The following is a 22,722-nucleotide window of genomic DNA, read 5'->3' on the forward strand; positions in this document are numbered from 1 at the left end:
CCGGCTCCGCCGCTCCCTGCAACACACCGGGGCGATCGCGGCCGCCGCTGCTGCCGCCGCCGCCGCAGGCACGGGCGCGGGTAGCGGAGCCATGGCCGAGGGCGAGGACCTGCAGACCTTCACCTCCATCATGGACGCGCTCGTCCGCATCAGCGTGAGCGGCCGCGGTGGCGGCGGGGGGGCGGACAGGGGTCCTCCGGGACCGGGTCGCCGTGGCAACGCGGCGGGGACCGGGGGGGGGGGAGGGCGATGCCCTTGAGGGGTGGGCGGGCAGCGGACCCGCACCTCGACTCACCGCAGCGACCCCCGGGTATCCCCCGGCATCGGGACCCCCCCACACCGAGCCGCGGTCGAGCCGGTGGCACCGGGTGCCCAGAGGGCGGCCCCGATCTTGGTGCCCAGCCCGGTCCTGGCGCTGGTCCCAGGGCTCTGCTGTGGGTCCAGCTCCAGTCCCCATCCCAGCCCCCATCGCCATCCTGGCCCTCATCTCCCTCTCCATCCCAGTTCCAATCCCACACCCATCCCAGTCCCCATCCCCATCCCAGCCCCGGGCCCATCCTGGTGCTGATCCCAGTGCTGGTCCTCATCCCCATCCCAGCCATCATCCCCATCCCCATCCCAGACCCATCCTGGTGCTGATCCCAGTGCTGGTCCCCATCCCCATCCCAGCCATCATCCCCATCCCAGCCCCGGGCCCATCCTGGTGCTGATCCCAGTGCTGGTCCTCATCCCCATCCCAGCCATCATCCCCATCCCAGCCCCAGGCCCATCCTGGTGCTGATCACAGTGGTGCCCCCCTCCCCATTGCACTGCCAGTCCTGATTCTGCTCTGATCCTGGGCCCAGTCCCAGTCCCATCCTCACACCAGGCCTGGGCCCCATCCAGGCTCTGATCCCAGTGCTGATCCTGGTTCTGCCCATGCTGCTGCCCCCAGGCCTGATCCTGTCCATGATGCTGCTCCTGGTGGCAGTGCTGGCCCCAGTCCTGGTCCTGCTGTGGCCCCAGTTCCCATCCCCAGTGCAGCCCTGGGCTTCATCCTGCTGCTGGCCCTGACTTCCAGGCCTGATCCTGGCCGTGATGCTGGTGCCAGCCTTTGCCCCTATCCCAGTGCTGCTCCTGGCTGTGGTTCCAGTGCTGGCTCTGATCTTGGCCCTGGTGCTGATCCCATCTCAATTCCTCATCTCAGTGGCAGCCCTGATCCTCATCCTGCTGCTGCTCCTGGTGTTTGTCCTCATCCCGTCCCTGGTGCTGGTCCCAGGCCCCATCATTGGCCTGATGGTGGTCCCTGTCCTTGTCTCCATCCCATCCTGGGTCCCAGTACTGCTCCTGATCCTGCTCCTGATGCTGATCCTGCTCCTGATGCTGATCCTGGCCCAGGTGCTGATCCTGGCCCAGGTGCTGGTCCTGGCCCTGGCCCTAGTGCTGGTCCCAGGCCCTGATTCTGATATCAGCCCTGATGTCCTGATGGCCTTGATGTCCCTGTGGTCCTGACCCTGATCCTGGCCCTGGTGCTGATCTCAGCCCTGATATTGATCCTGGCCCTGGTGCTGATCCTGGCCCAGGTGCTGGTCCCAGGCCTTAGTGATGGTCCTAGCCCTGATTCTGATCTTATCTCTGGTGCTGGTCCTGGCCCTGGTTCTGGTCCTGGCCCTAGATCTGTTCCCAGGTCCTGATCCCAGTCACGGTGCTAATCTCAGTTCTGGTGCTGATCCTGGTCCTGGTGCTGGTCTCAGGCCTGCTGCTCATCCTGGTCTTGGTCCTGGCCCTGATCCTGGCCCTGATGCTGATCTCAGCCCTGATTCTGGTCCTGATTCTGGCCTTGATGCTGGCCCTGCTCCTGGCCCTGGTGCTGGTCTCAGCCCTGGCCCAGATCCTGGCCCAGGTGCTGGTCCCAGGCCCTGATCCCAGCCTTAGTGATGGTCCTAGCCCTGATTCTGATCTTATCCCTGGTGCTGGTCCTGGCCCAGATCCTGGCCCTGGTTCTGGTCCTGGCCCTAGAGCTGTTCCCAGGTCCTGATCCCAGTCATGGCGCTAATCTCAGTCCTGGTGCTGATCCTGGTCCTGGTGCTGGTCCTGGCCCTCTTGCTGATCTCAGCCCTGATGCTGACCCTGACCCTGGCCTTGGTGCTGGTCCTGGCCCTGATCCTGGTCCTGGCCCTGGTCCTGGCCCTGATCCTAGCCCTGGTCCTAGTCCTGGCCTGGTGCTGATCTCAGCCCTGATTCTGGTCCTGGTTCTGGTCCTGGCCTAGATCCTGACCCTGGTGCTGATCTAAGCCCTGATTCTGGTCCTGGTGCTGGTCCTGGCCCAGATCCTGACCCTGGTGCTGATCTCAGCCCTGACGCTGGCCCTGCTCCTGGCCCTGGTGCTGGTCCTGGCCCTGCTCCTGGCCCTGGTGCTGGTCCTGGCCCAGATCCTGGCCCTGGTGCTGCTCCTGGCCCTGCTCCTGGCCCTGGTGCTGGTCCTGGCCCTGCTCCTGGCCCTGGTGCCGGTCCCATCTGGTCCAGCCCCGCCGTGTCCCCAGCGGGTGACGCTCCCGCTCTCTCCGCAGACCAGCATGAAGAACATGGAGCGGGAGCTGGTGTGCCCGGTGTGCAAGGAGATGTACAAGCAGCCGCTGGCCCTGCCCTGTGCCCACAACGTGTGCCACGTGTGTGCCAGCGAGGTGCTGCTGCAGCACGGGCACCTGTACTGCGACCCCACCTCCGAGCCCACCTCGCCCGCCGCCACCCCCTCCACCCGCAGCCCCCGCCTGGGCCGCAGGGCCGTCCCCAAACCCGACCGGCTGGACCGCCTGCTCAAGTCAGGTGGGGCTGGAGGGACAACGAGGGGACAGGGATGGCTGGAGACAGCAAGGGTGGCTGAGGGGATGGGGACAGGGAGGGGTTTGGGACAGCCTGAGGGGGATGGGGGCGGCTGGAGGGGACAGGGATGGCTGGAGAGGACAGGGATGGCTGGAGAGGATGGGGACAGCCAGAGGGGATGGGGACAGGGATGGCTGGGGAGGATAGGGACAGGATGGAGAGGATGGGGACAGGATGGAGAGGATGGGGACAGGATGGGGACAGGATGGAGAGGATGGGAACAGAGATGGCTGGAGGGATTTGGGACGGCCAGAGGGGTCAGGACAGGGATGGCTGGAGGAGAGGGGGATGGCTGGAGGGGACAGAGATGGCTGGAGAGGACAGGGGTGGCTGGAGAGGTTTGGGACAGCCAGAGGGGATGGGGACAGGGAGGGCTGGAGAGGATAGGGACAGGATGGAGAGAATGGGAACAGGGATGGCTGGAGAGGACAGGGGTGACTGGAGAGGATGAGGACAGGGATGGCTGGAGGGGTTTGGGACGGCCAGAGGGGTCAGGACAGGGATGGCTGGAGAGGATAGGGACAGGATGGAGAGGATGGGGACAGGGGTGGCTGGAGAGGTTTGGGACAGCCAGAGGGGATGGGGGCAGCTGGAGGGGACAGGGGTGGCTGGAGAGGGCAGGGGTGGCTGGAGAGGTTTGGGACAGCCAGAGGGGATGGGGACAGGGATGGCTGGAGAGGATAGGGACAGGATGGAGAGGATGGGGACAGGATGGGGACAGGATGGAGAGGATGGGAACAGGGATGGCTGGAGGGATTTGGGACAGCTGGAGGGGATGGGGACAGCTGGAGGGGACAGAGATGGCTGGAGAGGACAGGGGTGGCTGGAGAGGATGAGGACAGGGATGGCTGGAGGGATTTGGGACGGCCAGAGGGGTCAGGACAGGGATGGCTGGAGGAGAGGGGGATGGCTGGGGGGGACAGAGATGGCTGGAGAGGATAGGGACAGAGATGGCTGGAGGGGACAGGGATGGATGGTTGGAGGAGATGGGGACAGCAAAGGAGACAGGAATGGCTGGAGAGGACAGGGATGGTTGAGGGGATGGGGACAGGGATGGCTGGAGGGGTTTGGGACAGCTGGAGGAGAGGGGGATGGCTGGAGGAGAAGGGGATGCCTGGAGGGGACAGGGATGACCGGAGAGGATGAGGGCAGGGATGGCTGGAGAGACAGGGATGGCTGGAGGGAACAGGGGATGGATGGAGGGGAAGGGAATGGCTGGAGGGGATGGCAGAAGGAACAGGAACAGCAGAGGGGGTGAGCATGGCTGGAAAGGACGGGGACAGGGATGGCTGGAGGGGTTGGGAGCAGGGACAGCAGGAAGGGGCAGAGGTGAGGCTGGGTCTCTTCGCCCTGCTGACCCCATCCCCGCCTCCCTCCCACAGGCTTTGGCACCTACCCGGGGCGCAAGCGGGGCGCCGTGCACCCGCAGACCGTCAGCTTCCCGTGCCCCGCCTGCCAGCGGGACGTGGACCTGGGCGAGCGGGGCCTGGGCAGCCTCTTCCGCAACCTGACCCTGGAGCGCGTGGTGGAGCGCTACCGGCAGACCATCAACATCAGCGCCGCCATCATGTGCCAGTTCTGCAAGCCCCCGCAGCTGGAGGCCACCAAGGGCTGCACGGAGTGCAAGTCCAGCTTCTGCAATGAGTGCTTCAAGCTCTACCACCCCTGGGGCACGCAGAAAGCCCAGCACGAGCCCACGCCCCCCACGCTCACCTTCCGCCCCAAGGTGGGTCGTCCTGCCCGCCTTAATCCTCCTGGTTGAGGCTGAGAGGGTTGGGATTGTCCAGCCTGGAGAGGAGAAGGTTTGGGGTTACCAAATTGTGGCCTTCTGGTGTTTGAAGGGAGCTTTTGAAAGGATGGAGCAAGACTGTTTACAAGAGCCTGGAGTGACAGGATAAAGAGCAATGGGTTCAGATTGAAAGGGAGTAAGTTTTGGTTAGAAATTAGGAAAAAATTCTTGTAGTGAGTGTGGTGTGGTTCTGGGACACGGTGCCCTGGAAGTGTTCAAGGCCAAGGTGGGGCTCTGAGCAATGGGGTCTGGTTGAGGATGTCCCTGCTCATGTCAGGCAGGTTAGAACAAGATGATCTCCCAGGTGCCCTTCCAACCCCAACCATTCTGTGATGCTGAGATCTGGGGGTGCAGGGGTGGCGCTCTCGGGGGTGGAGGGAGGTGCAGAGCCCCGCTGAGCCCTGCTGTGCTCGTGCAGGGGCTGATGTGCCCGGAGCACAAGGAGGAGGTGACTCACTACTGCAAGACCTGCCAGCGGCTGGTGTGCCAGCTCTGCCGCGTGCGCCGCACCCACACCAGCCACAAGATCACCCCGGTGCTCAGCGCCTACCAGGCCCTCAGGGTAAGGGCTCCTGGGGCCAGGCTGGGGCTCTGTGGGGAATTGGGGGCACCACAGAGCCCCAGTGCAGACGGGGGGGGGTGTGGGGCGGGGGCTGCTGGCGCCACATCTCATCACCTTCCTGCAGGAGAAGCTGACAAAGAGCCTCGCCTACATCCTGAGCAGCCAGGACACGGTGCAGACCCAGATTGCTGAGCTGGAGGAGACAGTGAAGCACACAGAGGTAAGGGCAGAGGGTGTCCGTCTGTCCCTGAGTTGTCCCTAGGCAGGGGTGGCACAGCCAGCCCGGTCCCCTCTGATCCCAGGAGGGTGCCACACGCTGACCCTGCCATGCCTGTGCCCGGCAGGTGAACGGCTCACAGGCCAAGGAAGAGGTGTCCCAGCTGATCCAGGGGCTCTGTGCCATGCTGGAGGAGAAGCGGGCCACGCTGCTGCAGGCCATCGAGGAGTGCCAGCAGGAGCGGCTGGCCAGCCTGCACGGCCAGATCCGGGAGCACCAGGCCATGCTGGAGAACTCGGGCATGGTGGGCTATGCCCAGGAGGTGCTGAAGGAGACTGACCACCCCTGCTTTGTCCAGGCTGCCAAGCAGCTGCACAACAGGTACTGGGCTGCGGGCGTGGAGCTGCCAGGGAGCATTGGGACTCTCTGGTGCCCGCGGTGCCACCCTGACATGGCCGCTCTCCTGCGCTGCAGGATCCTCAGGGCCACCGATTCGCTGCAGAGCTTCCGTCCTGCAGCCAACGCCTCCTTCAGCCACTTCCAGCTGGATGTCAGCAGGGAGCTGAAGCTGCTCACTGACCTGGCCTTCATCCGAGGTAAAGGCACCGGGACCCGGGCACCGGCTGTGCCCCGTGCCCAGGCACAGCCCCTGCGGGCAGAGCGGGTCCCTGCCCGCCTCGGAGCTGCAGCTCAGCCACGGCTGCTCGCGGATCTGCCGGTGCCCCCTCCCCGTCAGGGACAGCCCCCGCCCCAGCAGCCCCCAGAGAGACCCCTGCCCTGCCCTGTGCCAGGGCGCCGGGGCCAGGGGCAGGCAGGCAGGGCCGTGGTGCCAGGTGAGGGCAGCAGCAGTGCCGCGGGGTGAGTACGGAGCTGCCCCCGCTGCCGGGCAGGCGCTTCCCGCAGGGCAGGAGCCGCGTGGCCCTGCCAGACCCGCTGGCGACACGTTTCAGACCTGCTTCTACCTCTCTTTGTTTATAGGCTGCGGCCGCTGCCGAGGCGTCACCGAAGTAACTGAGGCAAGTCACACCCCTGCCCCAGAGCCGCCCCGCTCTCTCTTCCCATCCCTCCATCCCTCCATCCTGCTCCCGTCCCTGGCCCCGCTCCGCCGCCATCCTCCATCCCCTCCATCCCCGTCCTGCCCGCCGGCGCTGGCAGCCGGTGGCTCTGCCTCCTCCATCTGCCGCCCTCCTCCTGCCCTCCCGCCCCCTCTCGCCACATTTCCGTCCCCATCCTCACCCCATTTCCATCCCCCTCGCGCCCCATTTCTGTCCCACCCCTTGCTCCATTTCCATCCCCTTCCTTGCCCCATTTCTGCCCTCTCTCACCCCATTTCCATCCCTTTCTCACCCCATTTCCATCCCTTTCTCACCCCGTTTCTGTCCCCAATCCTTGCTCCATTTCCATCCCCATCCTGACTCCATTTCCATCCCCCTCGCGCCCCATTTCTGTCCCACTCCTTGCTCCATTTCCATTCCATTCCTTGCCCCATTTCTGCCCTCTCTCACCCCATTTCCATCCCTTTCTCACCCCATTTCTGTCCCACTCCTTGCTCCATTTCCATTCCATTCCTCGCCCCATTTCTGCACTCTCCCCATTTCCATCCCCTTTTGTCCTGTTTCCATTTTCTTCCTCGCCCCATTTCTGTCTCCTCTCGCCCTGTTTCCATCCCCTTCCTCGCTGCATTTCTGTTCAACTGTCACCCCACTTTTGTCCACATGCTCACCTCACTTCTGTCCCATTCATCATCCAATTTTCTGCTCCCTCCTCATCCCATTTCCACTCTCCCTTGCCCCATTTCAACCCCATCCTTGCCGTTTCCGCTTTCTTCCCATCCTGTTTCCATTCCCCCACTCTCCATTTCCATCCCAGTCTCACCCCATTTCCATCCTCTTCCACGCTCCATTTTCATCCTCTCCTTGCCCCATTTCCACCCCTCTCCTTCTTCAATTTTCTTCCCCTTCTTGTCCCATTTCCATTCCCTTTCTTGCCTCATATTTGTCTCCCCTTCACCCCATTTATGTCCAGATTCCTCTACCATTTATTTTCCCATCTCCCCCCTATTTCTCTCCCACTTTCACCCCATTTCCCTTCTCTTCCTCGTTCTATTTCCACCCCTCTCCTTATCCCATTTCTTTCCCCCCTCGCCCCATTCCCATCTGCCTCTTCACCCCAATTCCATCCTGCTCACCCCATTTCTTTCCCTTTCTGCATCCCATTCCCACCTTGTCCTTGCCCCATTGTTACCCCATTTCAATTCTCCTTCTCTCTTTATTTCCATCTTACTCTCACCCCATTTCTGTCCTCTTCCTCTCCCATTTCCATCCCTCTCCTTGCCCCATTTCTACCTCCCTCCTCATCCTGTTTCCTTTCTCTTCCTTGCCCCATTCCCACCCTTTCCTTACCCCTCTCCCACCTGCCACCCTTCATCTCCCCTCCCCTCCCTGCCTCTGTTCCTGCCAGTACCTTCTACCACCCTCCATCCCCATCTCCTCCTCCTCTTCCTCTTCCTCTCCTGCTGCCTCCACTCTCTCTCTTTCTCTCTCTCTCTCTCCTCCCTCCTGACTTGCACTCGGCCTGTCTGGTCCCTGGAGCCCCACAGCAGCAGCTCCTCTGTCTCCCCGACTCTCGCTCTCCTCCGGTGCCGACACACGGTCCTCCGCAGTCAGACCCCTTTAGACTCCGCTGGTTGTGCGTCCGTCCGTCCGTCCGTCCGGAATCCCGGAATGCCCCCTCCCTGCGTCCGGCCGCCTCCCTGCCCACGGGGTGGGGGATGCTGCCTGACGCCCGCTGCCGCCTCTCCCCGCAGCGCCCGAGGCCCCCGTCATCGACACGCAGCGCACCTACACCTACGACCAGATCTTCCTGTGCTGGCGGCTGCCGCAGCACTCGCCGCCCGCCTGGCACTACACCGTGGAGTTCCGCAAGACCGACGCCAAGGCCAAGGGGCTGAAGCTGTGGCAGCGGCGGGAGGAGGTCAGGGGCACCTGCGCCCTCGTCGAGTACCTGGACACCGACAGCGTCTACGTGCTCCGGGTGAAGGGCTACAACAAGGCGGGTTTTGGGGACTACAGCGAGGACATCTACCTGCACACGCCGCCCGCCCCAGGTGAGAGGGGATGGGATCATGTCGGGGTCACCAATAGTCACCAAAGGGGTATTGCCTGCCCAGAGGGGAGAGGATCACGTCGGGGTCACCAATTGTCGCTGCTTCAGGTGAGAGGGGGGTGGGATCACATCGGGGTCACCAATTGTCACCGCTCCAGGTGAGAGGGGGTGGGATCACGTCGGGGTCACCAATTGTCGCTACTCCAGGTGAGAGGGGGTGGGATCACGTCGGGGTCACCAATTGTCACCGCTCCAGGTGAGAGGGGGTGGGATCACGTCGGGGTCACCAATTGTCACCGCTCCAGGTGAGAGGGGGTGGGATCACGTCGGGGTCACCAATTGTCACCGCTCCAGGTGAGAGGGGGTGGGATCACGTCGGGGTCACCAATTGTCACCGCTCCAGGTGAGAGGGGGTGGGATCACGTCGGGGTCACCTGTTGTCACCAAAGGGGTATCGCCCACCCACCCCAGTTGAGAGGGGATGGGATCATGTCAGAGTCACCAATTGTCACCTCAGGGGTATTGCGAGCCCGCCCCAGGTGAGAGGGGATGGGATCACGTTGGGGCCACCAATTGTCACCAAAGGGATATCGCCTGCCCGCCCACCCCAGGTGAGAGGGGATGGGATCACGTTGGGGTCACCAATTGTCACTAAAGGGGTGTTCACCTGCCTGCCACAGGTGAGAGGGGATGGGGTCATGTCGGGGTCACCAGTTGTCACCAAAGGGGTGTCACCCACCCACCCCAGGTGAGAGGGGATGGGGTCATGTCGGGGTCACCAATTGTCACCAAAGGGGTGTCACCCACCCACCCCAGGTGAGAGGGGACGGGATCTTGTCAGGGTCACCTTCTCTCGGGGGGGGTCTCGGGGTCAGACAAAGGTGAGACTCCATCATCAGAAGGCATGAAAGGCACTTTATTATTAGAAATCTACAGTTCTTATAGAAACAAAGGTAGACCTAAGACTTGATTGGCCTTTAGGAATCTTCTCTCGCCTGTTGGTCAAGAAGGGACAGCCGCTTCTTGTAAACATCTTTGACAAACAGATTGGCTGCTACGTGCAGAGATTGAGATCATAATTGTTTTAATTCTTTCTCTGAGCTTTCTCACAGCTTCCCAGGAAAATCCTGGGAGAACTACGTCTCTCTCTGTTCAGAGGATATGTGATTACCACACATGGGTGCTTGGCTCAACGCGGGGCGCCCCGCTGTGCTGTGCTGCTCACCTTTTTCCTCTTTGCTCCCCACAGTCCTCAACTTCTTCCTGGACAACCGCTGGGGCTTCAACCGGGACCGGCTGGCCATCAGCAAGGACCAGCGCGCGGTGCGCAGCGTGCCCGGCATCCCCATGCTCTTCGCCGCCGAGCGCCTCATGACCAGCTGCCACCTGTCCATCGACCTGGTCATCGGCGACGTGGCCATCACCCAGGGCAAGAGCTACTGGGCCTGCTGCGTGGACCCCAGCTCCTACCTGGTCAAGGTGGGCGTGGGGCTGGAGAGCAAGCTGCAGGAGTGGTTCCAGGTGCCGCAGGACGTGGTGAGCCCCAGGTGAGATTGGAGGGTGCAGGGTTTGTTCCTACCTCCCCAGCTGGGTGTCAGGGGGCTCCGAGAGGGGACAGCTTTCCACTGGGCTCAGAATAAACACCTTCAGCATTGCTGGGGAGTCCCATGAGTGGCCAATCCACCCAGGGGGGCTGCCGGGTGCTAAGGCACCTTCTCAGATGGGTATTGGAGTTGGATCCCGCCACCTGGGCACTCTGCATGGCAGGTGGAGAGGCCACAGGCAGGGCAGGGCCCTCCTGGGTGGGTGCCCATCCCTGGAGGTGTGGAGGGATCTCCAGCCTTTCCCGTGGCAGGACTCACCTGTCCCCCCTCCACAGGTATGACCCCGACAGTGGCCACGACAGCGGGGCAGAGGACACAACGGTGGAGGCGCCTCCTCCCTACGCCTTCCTCACCATTGGCATGGGCAAGATCCTGCTGTCCCACGGCTCGGCCCTCACGTCCCGCGACCCCAACGGCTGCACCGTGCCCCTGCCCCCGCGCATTGGCATCTGCCTGGACTACGAGCAGGGCAAGGTGAGCTTCTACGACGCCGTGTCCTTCCGCGAGCTCTGGGAGTGCGGCGTGGACTGCTCGGGGCCCGTCTGCCCCGCCTTCTGCTTCATCGGAGGGGGGGCCCTGCACCTGCAGGAGCTGGTGGCCAACAAGCAGGAGAGGAAAGTGACCATTGGGAACTTTGCCAAGCTGGACTGAGCCACGCCCGCGGTCCCCACACGCCCCCCGGGCACCCTGCGAGCACCAGGGGGACACAAGTGGCCAGGGAGCAGAGCAGAGCAGAGCAGGGGTGGACCCGGCCCTGCCGCCACCGGGGACAGGCCAGGTGTTTGTTTTGTGGGATGGGGGGGACGGGGACAGCTTTGCCGTCCCCTCCTCACCCTGTCTGCCCGGCCCTGGCTCGAGCTCAGCCCCAGGCTGCTCTGGGCTGGGGCTGTGGGCAGGGCTGGCAGAGGGTCAGCCCTAGAGAGGGGTCAGGGAGGGGGACGGGGCTGCGCAGGGAGGGGGGTGGAAGGTGACAGTGGGGTGACAGTGCAGGGGAGAGGCCGGGTGCTGGTTGGGGTGGGGGAGGCAGCTGGGGTGGGGGAGAGGGAGGTGGGGGGAGGCTGGGCTGGAACAAGGTGTGAAGGTGTTTTGTAAAATGGCTCATTTTCAACGTGGATCATCTGGCTGCAGCCAGGCACAGCCCCTGCACACAGCCAGCGTGGGGTCCCTCCCGTGGGCTGCCGGGCACCCCGGTGCCTGCCGCCTGCTCTGCGCTGGCCTTGGGGAGCAACGTGCCTGGCCAGCCCTGCACGTGGCCTCAGGGCCACGCTTGGCTCCCGTTACACCTCTGGGTGCCCAACCCATGGCCGGCGTGGGCTGGGCCTGCAGGGTCTGGATCTGACCCGCCAGGGAGCCCCAGCACAGCCGTGGGGGCTGTGCCAGCAGTCCCACGCCGGGCTCTGTCCGAGCTGCTGTCATTTCTCCTGGGTTCTGTTACAACAAACGCTGTATTTTCATGGTTTCCTACAATAAACTGCAATGCCAGACTCGTTCCAGAGCCTCCCTGGCACAGGGGGAGCATGGGACTGAGCTGTCTGTGGGGCTGGAGTGTGCATGGGGACAGGGTGACAAGGGACATGGGGAGCTGGGTTGGCCGTGGGGTCACGGGGCTCCAGGGTCACAGGGCTGTGGGGTCACGGGGCTTTGGGATTGCAGGGCTGTGGGGTCACAGGGCTGTGAGGCCACAGAGTTGTGGGGTCTCAGCGCTGTGGGGTCATGGGGCTGTGAGACTGCAGATCTGTGGGGTCTTAGGGCTGTGGGGTCATTGGGTTGTGGGGTCTCAGGGCTGTGGGGTCATGGGGCTGTGGGGCTGCAGGGTTGGAGGGTAGCAGGGCTGTGGGGCTGCAGGGCTGTAGGGTAGCAGGGCTGTGGGGTGGCAAGGCTGTAGGGTCACAGGGCTGTGGGGTCATGGGGCTGTGGGTTTTCAGGGCTGTGGGGTCTCAGAGCTGTGGGATAGCAGGGCTGTGGGGCGGCAGGGCTGTGGGGGAAGCAGGCAGTGGGGTCTCAGGGCTGTGGGGTCTCAGGGCTATGGGGTCTCAGGGTTGCTGGGTCACAGGGCTGTGGGGCTGCAGGGCTATGGGGTAGCAGGGCTGTGGGGTAGCAGGGCTGTGGGGCTGCAGGGCTGTGTATTTGCAGGGCTGTGGGGTCTGAGGGCTATGGGATCACAGAGCTGTGGGGTAGCAGGGCTGTGGGGTCTGAGGGCTATGGGATCACAGAGCTGTGGGGTAGCAGGGCTGTGCTGCTGGGCTGGCCGTGGGCCCGTGAGAGCAGGCTGTCCAGCAGCACGTGTCCAGAGGCGTGCACGGCACCGGGGCCATGGGGCCGGGCTGTCCTTTGGGCCGTGGCCAGCAGGTGCCAACCGTGCCCAGCCCGGGCAGCGCTGACGTGTCGGGTCCTGCCCGTGCTCTGCCTGGCCACGTGGGTCACTGCCACCCCATCACAGGAGGGGACAGCTCTCCACTGGGCCCAGAATAAACTTCAGCACTGCTGGGGAGTCCCATGGGCAGCCAGAACAGCCCGGGGGGCTGCTGGGTGCTGAGGCACCTTCTCAGATGGGTGTTGGAGCTGGACCCCCTCACCTGGGTGCTCTGCATGGCAGGTGGAGGGGCCACGGGTGGGTGGGTGCCTGTCCCTGGAGCTGGAAGGGGACGGGCCCACAGGGGCTGAGCTCTCTGTGAACAGGCAACTCTTTGTAGGGCCCAGCCCTTCAAATCAGGGCCCTGTTCTGATCCCTGGGGCCCTGCCCAGGCCTGGGGGGGGCTGAGGGGGGAAGCAGCAGTGCCAGGCACACCCCATCCCCTTTGGGGCTCTGTGCTAAGCACACGACCCCATATCCAGCTGGCAGGATGGATCTGGGGGTGGGGGGGTGCTCCACTGTGCCAGACGCCCATCAATGCACCCCCCAAGCAGTCTCGGGGAGCCCCCTGTTCTCCAGAGACCCCTTGGCTGCACCCCAGCCCAGCTCTGATAGCTGCCAGCACGTGCCAGGCTTCCTGGGCACCTGGCACAGCCGCGGGCCCCACCCAGAGCCCACATTCTGTGGCCGAGGGCTCCATCAGCTGCCCAAGTGCTGCTCCTGGGGCTGCTCCCAGCCAGCCAAGCCCTGGCCCCGTGCCTGCCACCACACGGGCTTTTCTTTGGGCGAGGGTTGCTTTCCTTGTTTTTCTGCCTTTTCAGCCGTTGCCAAAACACTCCCAGTGCCCAGGAACGGGGCCCAGCTCAAACTGGAGCTGCCAGGGGGCCGCCAGGGATGGCTGCTCCCAAGGTTTGTGCCCTGCTGCTGCCACGCAGCCTCTTCTTGCAGCATCCACCGGAGCCTGTTTGGGGCTCGGTGAGGGTTTGGAAGAGCCTGGGCTCACAGGAAGAGGGGAGCAGGACACGCTGCAGGCAGCCAGGGGCACACGTGCAGCTGAGCATTCCACCTGTGCAGCCACGGGGAAAGCGGGCGCGTCAAACCAGACGCGGCAAACCGTGGGCAGAAACTGCCAGGAGGGGTGAGAGGGACGGGGTCTGGCGGGATGGGTGACATCCAGAGGGGGTGACACGGTGACATCCCCAGCAGCAAGGCCAGCGTTGCCTGGAATGGCAAACAAGAGCCACCACCCAAGCCCAGGCCGCACCTCGGCGGGCGCCAGCCCTGTCCCAGAGAAGCCCCCCTGGCGCACGGCTGCCCCCCATCCTTTTATTTGATAAACACACCCCAGCCCAGGAGCTGCCACCCCGCCGAGCCAAGCCCGGCACCGACACCCCGCAAACAGAGACATTTATATAAAACAACACCACAAAAATCGCAGCGGGAGCCCGAGCCCCGTCCTCCTGGCACGGGAGCGGGGTTGCAAAGCCAAGCGAGCGCGGGGACCGTGGGCTGTGTGCGGGGATCTTCCCTCCCTCGCCCATCTCCGCTCGTGCAGTTCTGTCATGTGCGCGAATCCGGCTGCTCCAGAACCGTCCGGCTCCCGCTGCCCACGGCCGGGCAGCACCGGGGGATGCGCCCGGGGCCGGTGCTGCCCTCCCGGGAGCGGGGGGCGCCTCTCTGCTGGGGCTGCCCCCTCCCCTGGGCAGCCGCGCTGCTTCCAGCCAGCCCTTCACAGGTTGTCGGAGCCGGCGGCGGGGTTGGTGTAGGTGAAGGTGCCCGACCTCGTGGTGCTGCCGCCGGCCACCTTCGGGGCGGGAAAGGTGAGAGGAGCGTCAGGGCTGGGCTGAGCCCCCATCCTAGGGCAGCACAGGAAGGCCTGCACCTTCTCCATGCCAACTGTGGGCAAGCAAAATTCGCATCCTCCCACTGTGGTGGGCACAGGAAGATCTGCACCCTCTCCATGCCCCCTATGGGCAAGCCTCCCAACCATGGTGGGCCCAGGAAGACCTGCACCCTCTCCATGCCCACTATGGGCAACCAAAAATCTCATTCTCCCACTGTGGTGGGCACAGAAAGATCTGCACCCTCTCCATGCCCATTATGGACAAGCAAAATTCGCATCGTCACATTGTGGTGGGCATAGGAAGATCTGCACCCTCTTCACGGCCACTATGGAACACTAAAAATCTCATTCTCCCACCGTGGTGGGCACAGGAAGATCTGCACCCTCTCCATGCCCACTTGTGGACAAGCAAAAATCGCATCCTCCCACTGTGGTGGGCACAGGAAGATCTGCACCCTCTCCATGCCAACTGTGGACAAGCAAAAATTGCATCCTCCCACCGTGGTGGGCTGCTGCCCCTATCCATGGGCACTGTGGGCACCCTGAGCCCCCATCCATGGGCACTGTGGACACTCTGGACCCCATCCACGGGCACTGTGGGCACCCCGGGCCCCCCTCCATGGGCACTGTGGGCACCCCGGGCCCCCAGGGACACCCCGGGCCCCCATCCATGGGCACTGTGGGCACACCGGGCCACCATCCATGGGCACTGTGGGCACGCTGGGCCCCCATCCATGGGCACTGTGGACACTCTGGACCCCATCCATGGGCACTGTGGGCACCCCGGGCCCCCATCCATGGGCACTGTGGGCACTCTGGGCCCCCATCCATGGGCACTGTGGGCACCCCGGGCCCCCATCTATGGGCACTGTGGGCACCCTGGCCCCCAGGGACACCCCGGGCCCCCATCCATGGGCACTGTGGGCATACCGGGCCACCATCCATGGGCACTGTGGGCACTCTGGCCCCCAATCCATGGGCACTGTGGGCACCCCGGGCTCCCATCCATGGGCACTGTGGGCACCCCGGGCCCCCATCCATGGGCACTGCGGGCACCCCGGGCCCCCAGGGACACCCCGGGCCCCCATCCATGGGCACTATGGGCACCCTGGGCCCCCAGGGACACCCCGGGCCCCCATCCATGGGCACTGCGGGCACCCCGGGCCCCCCGGGACACCCCGGGCCGCCGCTCCCCGTGCGCAGGAGGAGCCGCGGCGGCCCCGGCCGTGTTCCCGCACGATAAGCCGGCCCGGCGAGTGCGAGGGTAAATATTTACCCAGGCCCCTGGTATTTGCTCAGGGTGAGCTGCTCTCAGCGAGCCGGAGCAGCTGGACACGGCCCCGCCTGGGGGGAGCACAGAGCGGCCCCCCCGTGCCCAGCATCGCCTGGCAGAGCCCTCTGTGGCTCCCGGAGGCACAGCAGCAGCTCCGGCTGCAGTTTGGGAGCTGCCGGTGCGGGATGAGGGATGCTGGCTGCGGGAATCACCTCCTCAGCACCGCCTCCGTCAGCTCTGCAGGGCCCCAGCGCTGCTCCCACCCACGGCAGAGCTGAGGGACGCAGCGGGGCAGGAGAAGGGGCAGGGTGGGCAGGCAGCAAGCCCCCTGGATGCCGGGCACGGGGAGAGGCTGCCCAAGGTCGGGGGAGCTCCCCGGAGCCGGGCCGGGTGTGCCCGCGCTGGTTGCTGCTCCAGCCAGGCGTGAATGTTACACTCACCTGCCGGCAGGGCTGGGGAGGGACGAGCTCCCTGCGCAGCGTCCCTGCCCCGCCATCCCCGTCCCTGCCAGACCCGTCCCTGCCATCCCCGTCCCTGCCATCCCTGTCCCTGCCTTCCCTGTCCCTGCCCCACCATCCCCGTCCCTGCCTTCCCTGTCCCTGCCATCCCTGTCCCTGCCATCTCTGTCCCTGCCATCTCTGTCCCTGCCATCCCCGTCCCTGCCATCCCCGTCCCTGCCATCTCTGTCCCTGCCATCCCTGTCCCTGCCCTGCCATCTCTGTCCCTGTCATCCCTGTCCTTGCCCTGCCATCCCTGTCCCTGCCCTGCCATCTCTGTCCCTGCCATCTCTGTCCCTGCCATCTCCATCCCTGCCATCTCCATCCCTGTCCCTGCCCCACCATCCCCGTCCCTGCCATCCCCGTCCCTGCCCCACCATCCCTGTCCCTGTCATCTCTGTCCCTGCCATCCCTGTCCCTGCCCTGCCATCTCTGTCCCTGTCATCCCTGTCCTTGCCCTGCCATCCCTGTCCCTGCCCTGCCATCTCTGTCCCTGCCATCTCCGTCCCTGCCATCTCTGTCCCTTCCCTGCCATCTCCATCCCTGCCCTGCCATCCCTGTCCTTGCCCTGCCATCTCTGCCCCTGCCATTTCCATCCCTGCCCTGCCATCCCCGTCCCTGCCATCCTGGTCCCTGCCATCTCTGTCCTTGCCATCTCTGTCCCTGCCCCACCATATCCATCCCTGTCCCTGCCATCCCCATCCCTGCCCTGCCATCTCTGTCCCTGCCATCTGTCCCTGCCATTTCTGTCCCTGCCCTGCCATCTCCGTCCCTGCCCTGCCACCCCTGTCCCTGCCATCCCTGTCCCTGCCATCCCTGCCCTGCCATCCCCATCCCTGCCCTGCCATCACCTCCCACTCCCCCAGGGATCCCAGCCACGCACGCAGGGATTCAGCCCTGCTCCCTGGGAGCCCCCAGGTGTGTGGGCGCCCAGCTCTCACCTGGCTGTAGGGGTTGGGTTTGCTGTTGGGGGACACGTAGCGCCCGTGGCTCTGGTACTGCAGGTACTCAGCCATGGGGTGGTAGGAATCCTTCTGGCTGAGCAGGTCCAGCTTCCCTCGGCTCTTGCGGCGGCAGGTGCAGGTGGACTTGGGGAGAGAGAGGGCTCAGAGCTCGGCTGGTGTGGGGACAGGGACAGCGTGCAGGTGAGGGCTGGGGATGGGGCCTCACCATCAGGAGGAGGCAGGTGAAGATGGTGAAGAGCAGCAGGATGCTGACCAGGACCAACAGAGCGATGGCCCAGTCCGGGATCATGGGCGCTGGAGCTGGGGATATCACTGCTGCAGAACCTGAAAGGAGCAGAGCTGTGTGTGCGCCACAGGCAGAGCTGGGACAGAGCCCTGAGAGGGCCCTGGGACAGGACACAGGGTCTGAGCCCTGCTGAGAGGGATCCTGCCCGACACAGGCACTGGGAATGTGCCCCACCCTCTGCAAGCCCCGGCCTCAACCAGGACAGGGCAATGCTTCTGGAGCCCCCCAAGCTTCCCCCAGGCTCCATCCCCGTCCCTCCCCAGGTTCTCACTCTGGATGCTGTCCAGCTGCAGGCCCATGATGAAGCCATTCTGGTCCAGGCTCTTCCTCAGGCGCTGCTCAGCAGCGTCGGCAGTGACGGCGTCGCTTCCGTTCCCAAACACGAGGGTGGACTGGACCTGCACCGAGCCTTGGCTGCATGGGAGGAGACATCAGCACCCGGACTGCCCCCTGAGGGGGTACAAACCAGGGGGATACGCTGCAGGACACCTCAGTGGCGCTGCTGCTGCTGCTCACCTGTACTGCAGCTCACTGCACCCGGTGTAGGTCTGCGTGCCCATGCAGCCCGGGCAGCCAAAGACGTGTTGGAACTGGAAGGAAGCATTGAGGTCATGGCCACCTCCCCAAGACACAGACACAGACACAGACACCCCACTTTCCTGTCTCCGTGCAGAACTGGCAGAATGGATGCTTCCATGGAAAGCCCCAGATTGAGGGGGGTCCTTCCCAGCACAGCCTCTGCCCCAAATTGAGGGGGCTCCTTCCCAGCACAACCTCTGCCCCAAACTGAGGGGGGTCCTTCCCAGCACAGCCCAGAGCCTCTGCTGGTGGGGCTGGGACTCACCATGGTCAGGACAGTGCGGCTCAGGCTCCTGTAATCCTCTGATGCTGGGTCACGCAGGCTCTCGTTGAAGCTCCTGTTGATGATACGGAAGGACAGCGGGACACGGACGAGCAGCTGGGCAGGACCAGGCAGCTGGGCTGAGGTTTTGCTGGGGTTGGGACCACCCTGGGTGGGAGCTGTGCTGCTCTCAGACGTTATCTGGGTGGGGAACACCTGAGCACTGGTGCTCCCGTTGCCTTGGGTGCTGCCGTGCGTGGCGGTGGGAGCGGCAGAGCTGCCGTTGGTGCCAAGGTGGGGTGCCCAGCTGCTGCCGTTTGAGGTGGCATTGGCATGGGGGATGGCCGGGCTGCTGGGGACAGGCACCACGGTGCCATTGGATGTGGCATTGCTGGTGGAGTGGTTGCCAAACTGGAAGTTCGTGGTGTTTTTGCCAGGGGACGCGGTGGCGTAGGGGAAGCCGGGGGTTTGGGGCCGGCTGGCCCGTGTGCTTTTGGGGAATATATTTGGCAGCCAGGTGCTGGCGGTGCTTTCCGTGGTCATCTCCACGGTGGTCGTTTCGGTGGTTTCCATCTCCATGGTTGTCTCGGTGGTCGTGGCACGGGTACCTGGAGGAAACCCCTGGAGTCAACGCCTGCAGCTCGGTCAGGGAAGGTTTCACCCAAAACACCTCATCAGCTGGGCACTGTGGGCAGCACCGCAACCCCCAGCACCCACCAGGCAAACAGGACCTTCAGCAACACCCCAAGATCGGGCACTTGCGGCACCACCAAGGGTCCAGGTGCAGCTGGCTGGGCACTGACACCAGCGCCATGCCCAGCCCTGCAAACCCTGGCATGCCACCCAACAAAGCTCCCCTTGCTGTGGGTGACAAGCTGGGTGCCCTCGTGCCCTCCAGACCTGCCTGGCCTGGCTGGGGGCCAGCACGGGCAGCTCTCGGGCAGGTTCCCAGCGGGGTCTGGGTGCTCAGCGGGACACACCTGCATTCCAGCCCGCCAGCCCCGGGCACAGCCTGCTCCGGCTGGTCCCGGCACAGCCCAGCCCTTGGCCGAGCTGTGGACACGGCAGAGGGGCCGTGCCCTGAGCCCCCAGCTACCAACGCACCTGGGCACAACCAGCCCCGGGGTGCTGCACCCCAGAGCCAGGACAGGGTGCCAGGATGCCACTGGTGCCAGCATCCCCCAGTCCCCACTTGGACAGGGATCCCGCTCTGCTCCCCCTGCCCTCCCCTGTGCCCAGCCCCTCACCTGTGCCCAGCACCAGCAGCAGCAGAAGGACAGGGAACGCCATGGGGCTGGTCCAGGGGGTGCCGGCGCCTCTCGGGGCTCGGCAGCGGCTGCTCTCCCGTTAGCCGGTGGCACACTCCTCACTCCAGGGATCCGGAACTGGCAGCTCGGCAGCGGCCTGAGCTTTATAGAGCACCTGGAGCAGGTGGGGAGGCCCCGCCCCGCCGCCGGCTCCAGGCAGGGGGGGTCGTTCTGCCCCGCTTGGCACAGGGGTGCCAGGGCGCCCAGGGGGCACGCACAGCGTCAGCCCCCCAGGCTGGGTCCTTCACGCTTCCCTGGCTCTGGAGATGCCCCTGGCAGCGTCCCCGCGCCTCGGGTGGGCACAGCCCCGGTGGGCACAGGACGGGACAGCAGCCGGGCATCCTGGTGCAGGGGTGGAGCAGCATCTGCCAGGCTGCCCACGCTGAGCTACCGGCCCGGATGGGGGGCACGGGGGGCACAGGGAGCCCCCCCAGCCCCTGGCGCAGGGGGGGCCTCATCCTCGGGCTCAGCCCAGGGTTAATCATTAGCGGCTGGTCATCGCCTCGCCCTACACTCAAATAAGCAGCGGTGACCCCCCCGAAACGATTACGCAGGTACAGCCCAGGGCCCCACCACATCCCAGCGCCTCCCTGCAGGCTCCCTGCAAGTGCCAGGGCCCCCCCCAGCAGGCACGAACCCCCATCCCCAGCCAGGACACGGGGGATGCCAGGTGCCAGCGCCCCACCCCAGAGGTAACGGGCACCGCCCGTGCCTGGGCGCAGGTGACATGTGCTCCTGGCACAGATGGGCATCAAAAGGTACTGGTGCCACTGCGCAGAAATTCCTAATCCCTGGGAGAGCCCCGGTGTCCCAGCAAGGTGCTGATTCCTGTGAGGGTCCCAGTTCCTGGGGAGGTCGTGGTTGGGATCCCCACATTTGGCTCCTGGCCAGCCTCGTGCGAGGCCAAAGTGCCACCCCAGGCACGCCAAAGGGTTCTGAGGCGGTGCTGAGAAGGGGAGCAGGGAGGGGGGACAAGGGCAAGGGATGGATGTGCAGGTGGAGTGGGACACAGCACCACTCTGCTCTCCCCACACCACTCTGCTCTCCCCACAGCTCTCTGCTCTCCCCACACCACTCTGCTCCCCCCACACCACTCTGCTCTCCCCACAGCTCTCTGCTCTCCCCACACCTCTCTGCTCCCCCCACAGCTCTCTGCTCTCCCCACAGCTCTCTGCTCTCCCCACAGCTCTCTGCTCTCCCTACAGCACTCTGCTCTCCCCACAGCTCTCTGCTCTCCCCACACCATTCTGTTCCCCCCACACCACTCTGCTCTCCCCCCACAGCTCTCTGTTCCCCCCACACCACTCTGCTCCCCCCACAGCTCTCTGCTCCCCCCACAGCACTCTGCTCTCCCCACAGCACTCTGCTCTCCCCACAGCAGCCACAGCCTGGGCAAGCCAGGCCACGTGCAGGCAGCACCTCTGGGCAAACATTTCCTTCCCAAAAGGCCTCACCACGGGAAAGGCTCTCCCCGTGCAGTGATGCTGACCCTGCTGCCCTCTGCTCCAGCCCTCATCCCCCTCCCCACGCAGCTCTGGGGGTTTTCCCCTGAGCCAGCCCTAATCCCCCCGGAGTGAGGGGTGCAGTTTTCCTCCTGCAGACCCCACAGGGGACACGCTGTGTGTGGGGCTGAGGGGCAAGAAGGGGTCCCAGCAACAGCTCTCACCCACCAGCCCTGGGAGCAGGGGCCATTAGCCCGCCCTGACCATGCCCAGTGGGTTCCATGTGCCCACCTTGTCCATGCCCAGTGGGTTCCATGTGCCCACCTTGTCCATGCCCAGTGGGTCTGTGTGTCCACCTTGTCTTGTGGGTCTGTATGTCCACCCTGCCAATGACCAGTGGGTTCCGTGTGTCCACCCTGTCTGCCCAGTCAGTCCCACGTGTCCACCCAATCCATGCCCAGTGGGTTCCATGTGCCCACCCTGCCCACGTCTGGTGGGTCCTGTGTGCCCACCACCCCAGGGGCTCCATGTGTTCACCCTGTCTGTGTCTTAGGGGTTTTATCTGCCCAACCCCACCCTGCCCAATGGATTCTGCGTGCCCAACCTCGCCATGTCCAGTGGGTCACAGGTGCCCACGCCCACCCTGTCTGGTGGGCCCTATGTATCCACCCTGTCCATGCCCAGTGTATTCCCTGTGCCCAGCCTGTCCGTGCCCGGTGGATCCCGTGTGTCCGTGTCTGGTGTGTCTGTGTGTCCATGCCCAGTGTGTCCATGCCCGGTGTGTCCGTGTGTCCGTGCCCGGTGTGTCCGTGTGTCCGGGTCCGGTGTGTCTGTGTGTCCGTGTGTCCGTACCCAGTGTGTCCGTGTGTCCGTTCCGGTGTGTCCGTGTGTCCATACCTGGTGTGTCCATGCCCGGTGTGTCTGGTGTGTCCGTGTGTCCGTGTCCGGTGTGTCCATGTGTCCATGCCCAGTGTGTCCGTGTGTCCGTGCCCGGTGTGTCCGTGTGTCCGTACCCAGTGTGTCCGTGTGTCCGTGCCCGGTGTGTCCATGCCTGGTGTGTCCGTGTGTCCGTACCCGGTGTGTCCGTGTGTCCGTGTCCGGTGCGTCCGTGTGTCCATGTGTCCGTACCCAGTGTGTCGGTGTGTCGGTGTGTCCGTGTCCGGTGTGTCCATGTGTCCGTGTGTCCGTACCCGGTGTGTCGGTGTGTCGGTGTGTCCGTGTGTCCGTGTGTCCGTGTGTCCGTGCTCGGTGTGTCCGTGTGTCCGTGTCCGGTGTGTCCGTACCCGGTGTGTCGGTGTGTCCGTGTGTCCGTGTGTCCGTGTCCGGTGTGTCCATGCCCGGTGTGTCCGTGTGTCCGTGTCCGTTTGTCCGTGTGTCTGTGTCCGGTGTGTCCGTGTGTCCGTGTCCGGTGGTCCCGACTCTCCCCGTCCCCACCCCGGGCCGGTGGCCCCGAACCTGCGGCGCCCCCTGGCGGACACAGCCCCGCATGACGCTCCCGCCGCGCACCGGGACCAGAACCGGGACCGGGACCGGGACCGGGAGGGGAAAGGTTACTCTACTAGAGTGAAACCGGGAGCGAGACAGGGACTGGGACTGGAGCGAGAGCGGAACCGCTGCCGGGAACAGACCGGGAGCGGCATCGGGAGTCGAGTGCAGTAATGCAGAACGGGAGTGAGACCGATACTGGAGCGAAACGGGAGCGGGACTAGGAAAGGGAGCAGGAGATAGAGCAGGAGGGGAGCGGGACCGCACCGGGAATGGAACCGGGAACGGTAC

At 64.7% G+C, this 22,722-nt stretch overlaps 2 protein-coding genes across 2 annotated transcripts; one reads left to right on the top strand and one right to left on the bottom strand.

Moving 5' to 3' along the window:
• Nucleotides 1-12: 12 nt before the first annotated feature.
• On the top strand, nucleotides 13-11,086 carry TRIM46 (tripartite motif containing 46). The gene is made up of 10 exons (XM_063176638.1): nucleotides 13-154; nucleotides 2,550-2,805; nucleotides 4,245-4,588; nucleotides 5,070-5,213; nucleotides 5,338-5,433; nucleotides 5,558-5,811; nucleotides 5,905-6,026; nucleotides 8,237-8,536; nucleotides 9,785-10,082; nucleotides 10,415-11,086. The coding sequence occupies exons 1-10, from the start codon at nucleotides 92-94 to the stop codon at nucleotides 10,788-10,790; spliced, it is 2,253 nt and encodes a 750-aa protein (XP_063032708.1). The 5' UTR covers nucleotides 13-91; the 3' UTR covers nucleotides 10,791-11,086.
• A 2,665-nt stretch (nucleotides 11,087-13,751) lies between these two features.
• Nucleotides 13,752-19,597, bottom strand: MUC1 (mucin 1, cell surface associated). The gene is made up of 7 exons (XM_063176243.1): nucleotides 19,445-19,597; nucleotides 18,201-18,805; nucleotides 17,873-17,946; nucleotides 17,628-17,770; nucleotides 17,276-17,394; nucleotides 17,047-17,193; nucleotides 13,752-14,296 (listed from the first exon to the last, which is right to left on the bottom strand). The coding sequence occupies exons 1-7, from the start codon at nucleotides 19,485-19,487 to the stop codon at nucleotides 14,222-14,224; spliced, it is 1,206 nt and encodes a 401-aa protein (XP_063032313.1). The 5' UTR covers nucleotides 19,488-19,597; the 3' UTR covers nucleotides 13,752-14,221.
• Between the last annotated feature and the right edge of the window lie 3,125 nt (nucleotides 19,598-22,722).

The sequence above is a fragment of the Melospiza melodia genome, chromosome 25 (assembly GCF_035770615.1).
Source record: "Melospiza melodia melodia isolate bMelMel2 chromosome 25, bMelMel2.pri, whole genome shotgun sequence".
NCBI lineage: Eukaryota > Metazoa > Chordata > Aves > Passeriformes > Passerellidae > Melospiza > Melospiza melodia.

Excerpts from the sequence above, each read along its gene's own strand:
- MUC1 (XM_063176243.1), bottom strand. The coding sequence starts at position 19,487 with ATGGCGTTCCCTGTCCTTCTGCTGCTGCTGGTGCTGGGCACAG. Across the intron at positions 17,771-17,872 it reads TGCAGTGAGCTGCAGTACAG|CCAAGGCTCGGTGCAGGTCC; the intron begins GTGAGCAGCAGC and ends CCTCCCATGCAG. Across the intron at positions 17,194-17,275 it reads TCACCTGCCTCCTCCTGATG|TCCACCTGCACCTGCCGCCG; the intron begins GTGAGGCCCCAT and ends TCTCTCCCCAAG.
- TRIM46 (XM_063176638.1), top strand. The coding sequence starts at position 92 with ATGGCCGAGGGCGAGGACCTGCAGACCTTCACCTCCATCATGGACGCG. Across the intron at positions 155-2,549 it reads ACGCGCTCGTCCGCATCAGC|ACCAGCATGAAGAACATGGA; the intron begins GTGAGCGGCCGC and ends CTCTCTCCGCAG. Across the intron at positions 8,537-9,784 it reads GCACACGCCGCCCGCCCCAG|TCCTCAACTTCTTCCTGGAC; the intron begins GTGAGAGGGGAT and ends TGCTCCCCACAG.